This window comes from Cetorhinus maximus, chromosome 3 (genome assembly GCF_964194155.1).
Source record: "Cetorhinus maximus chromosome 3, sCetMax3.hap1.1, whole genome shotgun sequence".
Taxonomy (NCBI): Eukaryota; Metazoa; Chordata; class Chondrichthyes; order Lamniformes; family Cetorhinidae; genus Cetorhinus; species Cetorhinus maximus.
Genome location: NC_135881.1, coordinates 327,644 through 342,673, shown reverse-complemented (window position 1 = coordinate 342,673; position 15,030 = coordinate 327,644). Strand labels below are relative to the sequence as shown.

Sequence of the window (15,030 nt, the reverse complement as noted above, 5' to 3'; positions counted from 1 at the left end):
CCCCAACACTGACCCTTGGGGAACTCCATTACAAACCTTCCTCCAATCTGAAAAACAATCATTTATCACCACTCTGTTTCTTATCCAAGTGCCAATTTCCCTTTCATTCCATGAGCTAGAATTTTGTTCAAGTCTGTTGTGTGGCACTGTATCAAATGCCTTTTGAAAATCCATATACACCACATCAATATCTTTTCCTTTATCAACCTTCTCTGTTACCTCCTCAAAAAACCCCAGCAAATTAGTTAAACATGATTTTCCCTTAATGAATCCATGTTGGCTTCCCTTAATTATCCTGCACTTGTCTAAGTGATGATTGATTTTGTCCGGAATTATAGTTTCTAGAAATTTCCCTACCACTGAAGTCAAACTGACTGGTCTGTAGTTGCCAGCTTTATCCTTGCACCCATTTTGAACAAGGGTGTAACATTCACAATTCTCCAGTCCTCTGGCACCTCCCCTGTGTCTAAGGAAGACTGGAAGATTATCACTAGTGCCTCTGCAATTTCCACTCTCACTTCCCTCAGTCCCCTTGGATGCATCTCATCTGGCCCTGGTATCTTATCTATTTTAAGTGGGGGGTATAGACAGAGTAAATGCAAGTAGGCTCTTTCCACTTAGATTAGGAGAAATAAACATGAGAGGACATGGCTTTAGGGTGAAAGGGGAAAGGTTTAGGGGGAACATTAGGGGGAACTTCTTCACTCAGAGAGTGGTGAGAGTGTGGAACGAGCTACCATCTGACGTGGTAAATGTGGGCTCACTCTTAAGTTTTAAGAATAAATTGGATAGATACATGGATGGGAGAGGTCTGGAGGGTTATGGACTAGGTGCAGGTCAATGGGACTAGCGGAATAATATTTCGGCACAGACTAGAAGGGCTGAATGGCCTGTTTTTTCTGTGCTGTAGTGTTCTATGGTTCTAAGTAAAGACAGCCTTTCCAACACCTCCTTCCTCTTGATTGTAAGTTGTTCTAGTGTACCAGTTACCTCATCTCTCACCTCAGCCTGGGTAGCAAGTTCATCCTTTGTTAAGACAGATGCAAAGTACTTGTTCAACACCGTCACTATTCTCCAGCCTCCACATGCAAACCCCCTTTTTTGTTCCTAATCGACCCTATTCTTTCTTTTACCACCCTTTTATCATTTACATGCATATCGAAGACCTTAGAATTCCCTTTACTGTTCACTACCAGCCTCTTTTCTTGCTCTCGCTTTGCTTTTCTTATTAGTTTCTTCATTTGCCCTCTGGCCCTTCTATATTCAGCCTTATTCTCCATTGTATTTTCTACCTGACATCTGTCGTATGCACACATCTTCCTTTTCATCTTTACTTCTATCTTTCTCTCATCACCCAGGGCGCTCTGGATTTATTTGTCCTACCTTTCCTCTCCAAGGGAATATACCTTGGCATTGTCTGCAATACTTTTTCTTTGAAGGTGGCCCATTGTTCAGCCACTGTCATTTCTGCCAACATTTGATTCCAACTCACTCGACTCAGATGCATTCTCATCCCATCGAAGTTGGCTTTCCCCCAATTAATTATCCCTGCTCTGGATAGTTCTTCGTCCTTTTCCATGATTAACCTAAACCTTATGATACAAAGGTCACTGTCCCCTAGAGGCTCTCCCACTGATATTTGATCCACTTGGGCCAACTCATTCCCCAGAATCAGGTCCAACAGTGCCTGTCCTCTCATTGGACTGGAAACATATCGCTGCAGAAAATTATCTTGAACACATTCCAGGAACCCTTGCCCCTCTTGTCCCTTTGCACTATTCCTATCCCAGTCTATATTGTGGAGAATTGAAGTTCCCCCATTATAATTATTCTATAATTTTTGCACCTCTCTGTAATCTCTTTGCAAATTTATTTCTACACATCCCTTCCACTAGTTGGTGGTCTATATACTACACCAATCAACGTTATTGCACCTTTTTCATTCCTAACCTCTAACCAGAGAGATTCTGTCCTTGACCTCTCTGGAATATCCACTCCCTCCAGTACTGTAATGCCAGCTTTAATCAATACTGCCACTCCCCCCACCACACCACCTCCCCCAACCTTCTCCCCCCCTTCCTGTCTCTCCTAAACACCTTGTACCCAGGAATATTTAATGCCCAGTCCTGCCCTCCTTTGAGTCCGGTCTCTGTTATAGCAATAATATCATAATTCCATTTGTCAACCTGTGCCTGCAGTTCATCGATCTTATTAACCACACTCTGTGCATTCACATAGATGCACATTAGTCCTGATTTAGGCTCTTTAACTTTCCCCCTTGTTCTGACCTCATCTAATAACTTACTGTTGTCTACTCTAATTCTATCAACTCTCCATGTATTCTATCTAATTAATGCAACTCTGATATATCCTCCATATCAGTTAACACTTCTCTACTTCCCACAGCCAGTTTTTCTCCTCTGCACTCTGAATTTCCCCTCAGGTTTCCATCCCCCTGCCAATCTCGATTAAACCCTCCCCAGCACTAGTAAATCTCCCCACGAGGATATTAGTCCCAGTCCCGTTAAGGTGTAAATTATCCTTCATGTATGGGTCCCAGAACTGGTCCCAGTGCCTCAGAAATCTAGACCCCTCCCTCCTGCTCCATTTCTCCAGCCACATGTTGAACTGCTCAATTTTCCTATTCTTATGCTCATTAGCACTTGGCACTGGGAGTAATCCTGAGATTACTGCTCTTGAGGTCCTGCTGTTTAATTTCCTTCCTAACTCCCTAAAATCTGCTTTCAGGACCTCATCCCTTTTCCCACCTATGTCATTGGTCCCAATGTGGACCACGACCTCTGGCTGCTCACCCTTCCCCAAAAGAATGTCCTTCAGCTGCTCTGGGACATCCTTGACCTTGGCACCAGGGAAGCAACATACCATCCTGGAGTCACGTCTACAGCTGCAGAAATATCTGTCTGCTCCCCTAACTATGGAATCCCCTGTCACTAAAGCACTTCCACTCTTCCTCCTCCCATCCTGTGCAGCTGAGCCTCCTGTGGTGCCACAAATGTGACTCTTGCTACAATCCTGAGGAACCATCTCGCTCACCAGTATCCAAAATGGAAAAGTGGTTAGAGAGTGAGATAGCCTCAGGGGATTCCTGCACCACCTGCCTGTTTCTCTTAGATACTCTGGCTGTCATCCATTCCCTCTCTGCCTGTGTACTTCTTAGCTGTGGTGTGACCGCCTCTCAACGTGCTATCCATGTAATCCTCAGCCTTGTGGATGTGCCACAGTAACTCCAGCCACTGCTCAAGTTCTGCAGCCCGGAGCTCAAGTTGCTGCTGCTGGTGACACTTCCTGCAGATGTCGTGATCGAGGGCACTTTGTGCTGCATGACTTCCCACATCCTGCAGGATGCACATTCCACATGGCTGAGCTGCACTGACATACCTTATACTTTATATCAAGTGTTTACTACAGAATGGTGTAATGTAACTCACCTGTCACTCACCAAGTATCTCCACTGTGCCGAGCCCAGAAAGGCCTATACTTATCAACCAATCAACTTAAGTGCTGTCACTTATAGATTTTATTTGTAAACCCCTGGTTCTCTCTCCCTCTGCTGCTGGAAGCTGAAAAAGAGCAGAAGAAAGGTGCATTTCCTCCACCGCCCCCTTCACTGAACTCTCAACTCAGCAGGTTCTGCTTCTTTCAATAAACCTGACTTAAATCATGGCTTTCCCCTATTGCACTGAATTCCGACTTTGAATCAAATTCCTAAGTACTCACCCTGTCTCACTCTCATTCATCCTTACTGACAATGCCCCTTACTCATATCCCCACCTGGATCGTATTCCCACCTGGATCGTATTCCCACAGGGATATTTACACTTATAGCCCCCCAGCTTATCCACCACATTTTTCTCATTTACATACATACATTTGTCAATAACACTTTCACAAAAGAAATCTCCTCCTTTCCTGGTTTCTTTTCTTTCTATGCAGCAAACGTCTGCTACAGCTGACTTCCTTCTTTAATCCTCTGTCTCTGCACTGCATGGATCATCCAGCTGAGTGAGTACTGTTTGTTAACAGGCCCTGCTAGAATCATTGCGGGATCGATGTCAGGCTGTGTGTCTGCAGAATGCAGGAATCCTGGTTGGATTGGATGGAGCCAGTTCATTGCTATCACAGTTTTCTGAAGCAGATGCTGAACTCCGAATTTGGCTGCAAGAAATACAATCACAGATACCACAGCTCAAACCAATCATCATCAGCCAGCAAAGCCTCAATGATCAGCAAGAGGCGGCAAAGGTAATGGACAAACAGGAGGGAGGTAATGGGGATACAACCCCAACCGGGCCAATTCCTACCCCATCAGTCTACTCTCCATCATCAGTAAAGTGATGGAAGGGGTCATCAACAGTGCTATCAACACTTGCTTAGCAATAACCTGCTCACTGCTGCCTTGATGCCAAGGGCAGTCACTCTCACCTCACCTCGGGAGTTCAGCTCTTCTGTCCATGTTTGAACTAAGGCTGTAATGAGGTCAGGAGCTGAGTGGCCCTGGCGGAACCCAAACTGGGCAACAGTGAGCAGGTTATTGCTAAGCAAGTGCCACTTGTCATGACTCACTGGGGATAGTGCGCTGTAATATCGACTCACTGGGGATAGTGCACTGTAATATCGACTCACTGGGGACAGCGCGCTGTAATATCGACTCACTGGGGACAGTGCGCTGTAATATCGACTCACTGAGGACAGTGCGCTGTAATATCGACTCACTGGGGACAGTGCGCTGTAATATCGACTCACTGGGGATAGTGCGCTGTAATATCGACTCACTGGGGATAGTGCGCTGTAATATCGACTCACTGGGGACAGTGCGCTGTAATATCGACTCACTGGGGACAGTGCGCTGTAATATCGACTCACTGGGGACAGTGCGCTGTAATATTGACTCACTGGGGATAGTGCGCTGTAATATCGACTCACTGGGGACAGTGCGCTGTAATATCGACTCACTGGGGACAGTGCGCTGTAATATCGACTCACTGGGGATAGCGCGCTGTAATATCGACTCACTGGGAACAGTGCACTGTAATATCGACTCACTGGGGACAATGCGCTGTAATATCGACTCACTGGGGGTAGCGCGCTGTAATATCGACTCACTGGGGATATCGTGCTGTAATATCGACTCACTGGGGACAGTGCGCTGTAATATCGACTCACTGGGGATAGTGCGCTGTAATATCGACTCACTGGGGATAGTGCGCTGTAATATCGACCCACTGGGGATAGTGCGCTGTAATATCGACTCACTGGGGACAGTGCGCTGTAATATCGACTCACTGGGGACAGTGCGCTGTAATATCGACTCATTGGGGACAGTGCGCTGTAATATCGACTCACTGGGGACAGTGCGCTGTAATATCGACTCACTGGGGACAGTGCGCTGTAATATCGACTCACTGGGGACAGTGCGCTGTAATATCGACTCACTGGGGATAGCGCGCTGTAATATCGACTCACTGGGAACAGTGCACTGTAATATCGACTCACTGGGGACAATGCGCTGTAATATCGACTCACTGGGGGTAGCGCGCTGTAATATCGACTCACTGGGGATATCGCGCTGTAATATCGACTCACTGGGGACAACGCGCTGTAATATCGACTCACTGGGGATAGTGCGCTGTAATATCGACTCACTGGGGATAGTGCACTGTAATATCGACTCACTGGGGATAGTGCGCTGTAATATCAGCCCCACTGCTCCCTGAGCCGCCACAAATGTGAAAAGTTTGACCAAACCACCAGATTGCCCCAATTCTACCGAACTGTTTAATTTAGGTTAACAGAATATGAGCACCAACTTAACAAGTAAAAACTGTTTATTGAACAAATTATCTTTAACCAGTGGCAAAAGGAAGAAATATGAACTGCCAATTTCTAACTCTATAACCTAAACTCTATCCCTTCTTAAATCCCTATACACACACATACAAGACACATAAGACACAGAAAATCATGGATTTTAAGGGTGGGATCAAACAGTTCAATAGCACCAAATCCAGAGAACAGGATTCAATGGGTTGATTTTGATCGATGTCTTCCAAATTCCTTTCAGCTCTTGTTGATGAGATGAGGTGGTCTTCCAGCACTTTCAGTATTTAGTTCACTGGTTGAGGACTTGCTTTCCAATGTCTCTAACAGTGGTTTTCCCCTTTCCCTTTTTACCAGGGTTTCCTTAGAGAGAGAGCATGTTATAGAGATATGAGGAAAAGAGATTTTAGATGGTTTTTTTGCAGGCCAGCACTTTTGCTGCACTCACACAAACCCTGGTGACCTGGTCAGGAGCTAATTAAAATGCTGTTGTCAGGCAGCTCCCTTGGTCCAGGACTCCTTTCCTGCACCATCCTGTCTTTCATGGCACACTCTGTTCCAAGGCTGCAACATTGTATATATCTCTAATCCTGTTCCAGTAGACATGTCTCTCAAACTGCAGCCATTGCAATCCCAATTCGCGGTCGAACAGAAATGAAAAGATATATTCCTTATAAGCTCGATAGCGCTGTTAATGGCCACTTCCCTTACTTTACTGATGATCAAGATGGGGCAGGAATTGACCGGATTGGATTTGTCCTGCGTTTTGTGTACAGGACATACCTGGGCAATATTCCACGTGAATGGATGTGACTGAGTGAGTGCGAGTGAGTGCGTCTGAGAGGCTGTCTTTGAGTGAGGGTGTATGAGAGAGAGTGTCTGAGTGAGAGAGAGTGTCTGAGTGAGTGTGTCGGAGTGAGTGAGTGTGTCTGAGATGGTGAGTGTGTCTGAGTGAGTGTGTCTGAGATGGTGAGTGTGTCTGAGTGAGTGTGTCTGAGTGAGTGTGTCTGAGTGAGTGTGTCTGAGTGGGTATGTCTGAGATGGTAAGTGAGTGTGTGTGAGTGAGTGTGTCTGACTGAGTGTGTCTGAGATGGTGAGTGAATGTGTCTGAGTGAATGTGTCTGAGTGAGTGTGTCTGGGTGAGTGAGTGTGTCTGAGTGAGTGAGTGTGTCTGAGTGAGTGAGTGTGTCTTAGTGAGTGTGCCTGAGTGAGTGTGTGTGAGTGAGTGAGTGTGTGTGAGTGAGTGTGTGTGAGTGAGTGTGTGTGAGTGAGTGAGTGTGTCTGAGTGTGTCTGAGTGTGTCTGAGTGTGTCTGAGTGTGTCTGAGTGTGTGTGAGTGAGTGTGTGTGAGTGTGGGTGAGTGAGTGTGTCTGAGTGTGAGTGAGTGAGTGTAAGTGAGTGTGTGTGTCTGAGTGTGTGTGAGTGAGTGTGTGTGAGTGTGATGGAGTGAGTGTGTCTGAGTGTGTCTGAGTGTGTGTGAGTGAGTGTGTGTGTGTGAGTGAGTGTGAGTGAGTGATTGTGTGTGAGTGAGTGAGTGTGTGTGTGTGAGTGAGTGAGTGTGTGGGGGTAGTGTGTGTGAGTGAGTGTGAGTGTGTGTGAGTGAGTGTGTGTGAGTGAGTGTGTGTGTGTGAGTGTGTGTGAGTGAGTGTGTCTGAATGAGTTTGTGTGAGTGAGTGTGTGTGGGTGAGTGTGAGTGAGTGTGTTTGAGTGTGTGGGTGTGTGTGAGTGAGTGTCTGAGTGTGTGTGTGCAAGTGTGTCTGAGTGAGTGTGTGTGGGTGAGTGTGGGTGAGTGTGGGTGAGTGTGGGTGAGTGTGTGTGTGTGTGTGTGAGTGAGTGCGTCTGAATGAGTCTGTGTGAGTGAGTGTGTCTGAATGAATCTGTGAGTGAGTGTGTGTGGGTGAGTGTGAGTGAGTGTGTCTGAGTGTATGAGTGTGTGTGAGTGAGTGTCTGAGTGAGTGTGTGTGTGCAAGTGTGTCTAAGTGAGTGTGTGTGGGTGAGTGTGGGTGAGTGTGAGTGAGTGTGTGTGAGTGTGTGTGAGTGAGTGAGTTTGAGTGAGTGTGAATGTGTGTGAGTGAGTGAGTGAGTTTGAGTGAGTGTGAGTGTGTGTGAGTGAGTGTGTCTGAGTGAGTGTGTGTGAGTGAGTGTGTCTGAGTGAGTGTGAGTGAGTGTGTGTGGGTGTTTCTGAGTGAGTGTGTGTGAGTGTGAGTGAGTGTGTGAGTGAGTGTGTGAGTGAGTGTGTGAGTGAGTGTGTGTGGGTGAGTGAGTGTGTGAGTGTGTGTGAGTGAGTGTGTGTGAGTGAATAGTGTGTGAGTGAGTGTGAGTGAGTGTGAGTGCGTGTGTCTGAGTGAGTGTGTGTGCAAGTGTCTGAGTGAGTGTGTGTGTGCAAGTGTGTCTGAGTGAGTGTGTGTGGGTGAGTGAGAGTGGGTGTGAGTGAGTGTGAGTGAGTGTGAGTGAGTGTGTGTGAGTGTGTGAGTGAGTGCGTGAATTTGAGTGAGTGTGAGTGTGTGTGAGTGAGTGTGTGTGAGTGAGTGTGTCTGAGTGAGTGTGAGTGTGTGTGTGGGTGTTTCTGAGTGTGTCTGAGTGAGTGTGTCTTAGTGAGTGTGTGTGGGTGAGTGAGTGTGAGTGTGTCTGAGTGTGTGAGTGAATGTGTGTGAGTGAGTGAGTGTGTCTGAGTGAGTGTGTCTGAGTGAGTGTGTCTGAGTGAGTTAGTGTGAGTGAGTGTGTGTGAGTGTGAGTGTGTGTGAGTGAGTGAGTGTGTCTGAGTGTGTCTGAGTGTGTGTGAGTGAGTGTGTGAGAGTGTGGGTGAGTGAGTGTGTCTGAGTGTGAGTGAGTGAGTGTGAGTGAGTGAGTGTGAGTGAGTGAGTGTGAGTGAGTGTGTGTGTCTGAGTGTGTGTGAGTGAGTGTGTGTGAGTGTGATGGAGTGAGTGTGTCTGAGTGTGTGTGAGTGTGTGTGTGAGTGTGTGTGTGTGAGTGTGTGTGTGTGAGTGTGTGTGTGTGAGTGTGTGTGAGTGAGTGTGTCTGAATGAGTGTGTCTGAATGAGTCTGTGTGAGTGAGTGTGTGTGGGTGAGTGGAGTGAGTGTGTCTGAGTGTGTGGGTGTGTGTGAGTGAGTGTCTGAGTGAGTGTGTGCAAGTGTGTCTGAGTGAGTGTGTGTGGGTGAGTGTGGGTGAGCGTGGGTGAGCGTGGGTGAGCGTGGGTGAGTGTGGGTGAGTGTGAGTGAGTGTGTGTGTGTGTGTGAGTGAGTGCGTCTGAATGAGTCTGTGTGAGTGAGTGTGTCTGAATGAGTCTGTGTGAGTGAGTGTGTCTGAATGAATCTGTGAGTGAGTGTGTGTGGGTGAGTGTGAGTGAGTGTGAGTGAGTGTGTCTGAGTGTGTGGGTGTGTGTGAGTGAGTGTCTGAGTGTGTGTGTGCAAGTGTGTCTGAGTGAGTGTGTGTGGGTGTGTGTGGGTGAGTGTGGGTGAGTGTGGGTGAGTGTGGGTGAGTGTGTGTGTGTGTGAGTGAGTGCGTCTGAATGAGTCTGTGTGAGTGAGTGTGTCTGAATGAATCTGTGAGTGAGTGTGTGTGGGTGAGTGTGAGTGAGTGTGAGTGAGTGTGTCTGAGTGTATGAGTGTGTGTGAGTGAGTGTCTGAGTGAGTGTGTGCGTGCAAGTGTGTCTAAGTGAGTGTGTGTGGGTGAGTGTGGGTGAGTGTGAGTGAGTGTGTGTGAGTGTGTGTGAGTGAGTGAGTTTGAGTGAGTGTGAATGTGTGTGAGTGAGTGAGTGAGTTTGAGTGAGTGTGAGTGTGTGTGAGTGAGTGTGTCTGAGTGAGTGTGTGTGAGTGAGTGTGTCTGAGTGAGTGTGAGTGAGTGTGTGTGGGTGTTTCTGAGTGAGTGTGTGTGAGTGTGTGTGAGTGTGAGTGAGTGTGTGAGTGAGTGTGTGAGTGAGTGTGTGTGGGTGAGTGAGTGTGTGAGTGTGTGTGAGTGAGTGTGTGTGAGTGAGTGTGTCTGAGTGAGTGTGAGTGTGTGTGTGGGTGTTTCTGAGTGTGTCTGAGTGAGTGTGTCTTAGTGAGTGTGTGTGGGTGAGTGAGTGTGTGTGCAAGTGTCTGAGTGAGTGTGTGTGTGCAAGTGTGTCTGAGTGAGTGTGTGAGTGTGAGTGAGTGTGTGTGTGAGTGCGTGAATTTGAGTGAGTGTGAGTGAGTGAGTGTGTCTGAGTGAGTGTGTCTGAGTGAGTGTGAGTGTGTGTGTGGGTGTTTCTGAGTGTGTCTGAGTGAGTGTGTCTTAGTGAGTGTGTGTGGGTGAGTGAGTGTGAGTGTGTCTGAGTGTGTGAGTGAATGTGTGTGAGTGAGTGAGTGAGTGTGTCTGAGTGAGTGTGTCTGAGTGAGTGTGTCTGAGTGAGTTAGTGTGAGTGTGAGTGAGTGAGTGAGTGAGTGAGTGTGTGAGTGAGTGTGTGAGTGAGTGTGTCTGAGTGAGTGTGTCTGAATGAGTTAGTGTGAGTGTGAGTGTGTGAGTGTGAGTGTGTGTGGGTGAGTGTGTGAGCGTAAGTGTGAGTGAGTGTGTGTGTGTGAGTGAGTGTGAGTGTGTGTGTGTGAGTGAGTGTGAGTGTGTGTGTGAGTGTGTGTGTGCGAGTGAGTGAATGTGAGTGTGTGTGAGTGAGTGTGTGTGCGAGTGAGTGAGTGTGAGTGTGTGAGTAAGTGTGGGTGAGTGTGTGTGGGTGAGTGTGAGTGTGTGTGGGTGAGTGTGTGAGCATGAGTAAGTGTGAGTGAGTGTGAGTGTGTGTGAGTGAGTGTGAGTAAGTGTGAGTGAGTGTGTGTGGGTGAGTGTGTGAGCGTGAGTAAGTGTGAGTAAGTGTGAGTGAGTGTGAGTGTGTGTGTGTGAGCGTGAGTAAGTGTGAGTGAGTGTGTGCAGTCAGTTGTACAATGTCTAATGTTTTGATCCTGTTGAATGTTTGTGTCTCTCTGGCCAGTGCCTGCGAGTTGCGATGGATGAACACAAAGCTCTTGTGAACAGACTGAGCGGTGTCAGCTCCCGCCTGGCACAGCTCAATCCAGATGAAGGATCGTCTTTCACAGAGACAGCAGCCCAGCTCCGGAGAGAATACAGCCGACTGCAGACTGAGCTGAGCGAGGCGACACAATCACTGCAAGAAATTGTCCCACGTTATTTACAGGTTTGTGATCTCAGGGTGGAGACAACTCCCCCCACAGGACACCATTCCATCAGGGTCCCCCTCAGCAAAACGACAGGGACAGGGCTTGGGGCACACAGACAGAGCACAGATAGCACAGTCTCCCCGAGAGATCTCCCCCTCCCCGAGAGATCTCCCCCTCCCCAAGAGAATCCCCCCCAATGCGAGGGATCTCCCCCTCCCTGAGGATTCTCCGCCTCCCTGCCCGAGGCATCTCAACCTTCCCGAGTGTTGTTAGAGAACAGAAGTCTTTAGAGTCTTCAGTAGGTTAACAGCAATTTTTTATAAACTACGTATGGCTACATACATACATATATACATATATACATACAGATATACAGTAAAGGCTATAGGCTCGGAGCTGTCTTCACACGTCTCAGAGAAACATAGAAACTAGGAGCAGGAGTAGGCCATTCGGCCCTTCGAGCCTGCTCCACCATTCATTATGATCATGGCTGATCATCCAACTCAATAACCTGCTCCCGCTTTCTCCCCATATCCTTTGACCCCTTTTGCCCCAAGAACTATATCTAACTCCTTCTTGAAAACACACAATGTTTTGACCTCAACTACTTTCTGTGGTAACGAATTCAACAGGCTCACCACTCTCTGGGTGAAGAAATTTCTCCTCATCTCAGTCCTAAATGGTCTTCCCCATATCCTCAGACTGTGACCCCTGGTTCTGGACTCCCTCACCATCGGGAACATCCTTCCTTCATCTACCCTGTCTAGTCCTGTTAGAATTTTATAGGTTTCTATGAGATCCCCCCTCATTTTTCTGAACTCCAGCGAATATAATCCTAATCGACTCAATCTCTCCTCATATGTCAGTCCCGCCAACCCAGGAATCAGTCGGGTAAACCTTCGCTGCACTCCCTCTATAGCAAGAACATCCTTCCTCAGATAAGGAGACCAAAACTGCACACAATATTCCAGGTGTGGTCTCACCAAGGCCCTGTATAATTGCAGCAAGACATCCCCACTCCTGTACACACACATACATACACACATACAAACACACACACAAACACACAGACACACACACATACACTCACACTGGCACACATACACACGTACGCTCACACACACACGCACAGAAAAACACAAAAACACACATGCACAAACACACACACACACACAAACACACATACACACAGATAGACACACACACAAACACACAGACACAAACACACAGACACACACACAGACACACGCACAGACACACACACAGACGCACGCACAGACACACGCACGGGCACACACATACACACACATGCATACGCACACAGAGAAAAACATAAACACATAGACACACACACGCACAAACACAGAAAAACACAAACACACACACATACGCACATGCACATAGACATACACACACACACAGACACACACGCACACATGCACACAGACACATACGCACACATGCACACACGCACACACACACACATGCACAGACAAACACACAGACACACACACAGACACACACACACACAGACATGCACACACACATCTACTTTACAATACCCCACAATAATATTCTGAAAAATATGATTGTTTGGTGACACAACTTGGTTTGTTTGGTTGTTTACTTTCCCAAATAATGAGGCATTCAAATGTAAACATAAGTTTAATGTTTCCTGAGTTGGGCATTCATGACATTCCCAAGAGATTTTTTTTTCTTCTGTGAGCTGGGGGCCTTGTGTTGAGGCTCCAGTTTGGAGATCAGGTTTTGGCAATCGGTCTTATTCAAATGGTACTTCTGACAATGAATTAGGGCAAGGGTTCTCAGGATGGCTGCGGCCTGGACTTTAAAAGATTGAGCTCACCCTTGTAGGCTCTGTGGACTCTGCACTCTGAAGCTGGACATCCAAGAGATTCAATGGAGCCTTATGCTGCAGCCAAAATCTCTGCCTTTAGCTTCCAGGCCTTTTCTCTGGAGCATTTTCTGGTGAATTTTCTCCCTGTCTTCACCTTCTGCTGGGAACTTCTCTCAGATCAGAATTCTCAATGAAGTTTTTTCTTTTTCTTATTCTTTCAGTGAGGTTTAGTGAGGTTGTGGGTTTTGGATCCTGAGCTGCCACCATGTTGTGAGGGTGTTGTTTACAAAACAGTGTCTCTTAAATAAGTCTTTGTAGTCTTCAATAGGTTAACAACAAGTCTTTATTAACTACTTGTAACTATCTATATATATATATATATATACTGTAAAGGATACATGCAAGGAGCTATCTCCATGTCTAGGTCTTAACACGTCTCTGCTCAACACCACCCTGACCCTAGGCCTGGGCGATGTGCCTTCTTATATCACTGTAGGTGGTAGTATACTCAGTCCCACATTAACTCTGTATGTACTAGACCCTTCTACTACACCAAGAGATCTCATCCTCCCCGAGACATCTCCATCTCCCTTAGGGATCTCAGTCTCCCCAAGGGATCTCTGTCTCTCCCAGTGATCTCCATTCCCCAAGGGATCTCCATCTCTGCAAGGGACCTCAGCCCCCCCCGAGGGATCTCGTTCTCCTTTAGAGATCTCTGTCTCCCCTAGGGATCTCCATCTCCCTCAGGGATCTCCATCTCTGCAAGGGATCTCAAACTCCCTGAAGAACTTCTATCTCCCTTAGGGATCTCAGCCTCTCTGAGGAATCTTAACCTCCCCGAGGGATCTCGGTCTCCCGGAGGGATTGCAGCCTCCTCAAGGGATCTCCGTCACCCTGAGCGATCTCAGTCTCCCCGAGGGATCTCTGTCTTCCCGAGGAATCTCTGTCTCCCTGAGGGATCTCTTTCTCTCTGAGGGATCTCTGTCTCCCAGATAGATCTCTCTCCCTGAGGGATCTCTGCCTCCTTGAGGGATATCAGTCTCCCCATGGGATCTCAGTCTCCTCAAGGGATCTCTGCCTCCTTGAGGGATTTCCATCTCCCCGGAAGATCTCAGTCTCCCCGAGGGATCTCCGTCTCCCTGGAAGATCTGTCTCCTCGAGGGATCTGCATCTCCCTGGAAGATCTCAGTCTCCTCGAGGGATCTCAGTCTCCCTGAGGGATCTCAGTTTCCTTGAGGCATTTCAGTCTCCTCGAGGGATCGCTGTCTCCCTGAGGGATCTGAGTCTCCCTGAGGGATCTCTGTCTTCCCGAGGAATCTCTGTCTCCCTGAGGGATCTCTTTTACCCAGAGGGATCTCTCACCCTGAGGGATCTCCATCTCCCCGAGGGATATCAGACTCCCCGTGGGATCTCAGTCTCCTCAAGGGATCTCAGCCTCCTTGAGGGATCTCCATCTCCCTGGAAGAGCTCAGTCTCCTCGAGGGATCTGCATCTCCCTGAGGGATCTCAGTTTCCTCGAGGCATTTCAGTCTCCCCGAGGGATCTCCGTCTCCCTGGAAGATCTGTCTCCTCGAGGGATCTGCATCTCCCTGGAAGATCTCAGTCTCCTCGAGGGATCTGCATCTCCCTGAGGGATCTCAGTTTCCTCGAGGCATTTCAGTCTCCTCGAGGGATCGCCGTCTCCCCGAGAGATCTCAGTCTCCTCGCGGGATCTCAGTCTCCCAGAGGGATCAGCTTTGGTGATATTGTGATGCCTCCACTCCCTGCGTCTCCCACTTTGCAGGGTCTCAGCTGGTGTTTCTCACAATTTTCTGCTGAATTCTCTTCACAGTTCATGGAACAGGCGGACGTCCTTTTCAATTCGCTGGAGAAGCTCCAGAATCAAGTGCAGAATCCATCTGGAATCCACAGTGAGCCTGAGAGAATCCAGGAACAAATCCAGGAAAACAGATTGATTTTTCAGGAGCTGGAAAGACTACAGAGGATCCTGGATGAAATCAGTGCCCAGGGAAAAGAACTGAGCACAAATTCTGAGATCCCGTCTTCTGATCTCAATAAGACAGGCGAGTGAACTGCAGACCCCTGTGCCCACCTCTCCACTGAGGGGAACGGACATCAGAACCATTGCCAGCAGCAGTGAGGTGGGGTAAGAGTGGGGGAGGGGGGGGTGCAAAGGGGAGGGGGAAAGAGGGGCAGAGAGTATGGGGAGGAAAT

At 48.0% G+C, this 15,030-nt stretch overlaps 1 protein-coding gene across 1 annotated transcript in view; it reads left to right on the top strand.

Annotated features, from left to right (window-relative positions):
- macf1b (microtubule actin crosslinking factor 1b) overlaps positions 1-15,030 on the top strand; it is a 383,409-nt gene that overhangs the window by 68,292 nt on the left and 300,087 nt on the right. The window contains exons 9-11 of the mRNA XM_078534257.1: positions 4,045-4,263; positions 10,775-10,978; positions 14,648-14,879. Coding sequence (XP_078390383.1) covers positions 4,045-4,263; positions 10,775-10,978; positions 14,648-14,879 — 655 coding nt within the window. The remainder of the gene's footprint in view (positions 1-4,044; positions 4,264-10,774; positions 10,979-14,647; positions 14,880-15,030) is intronic.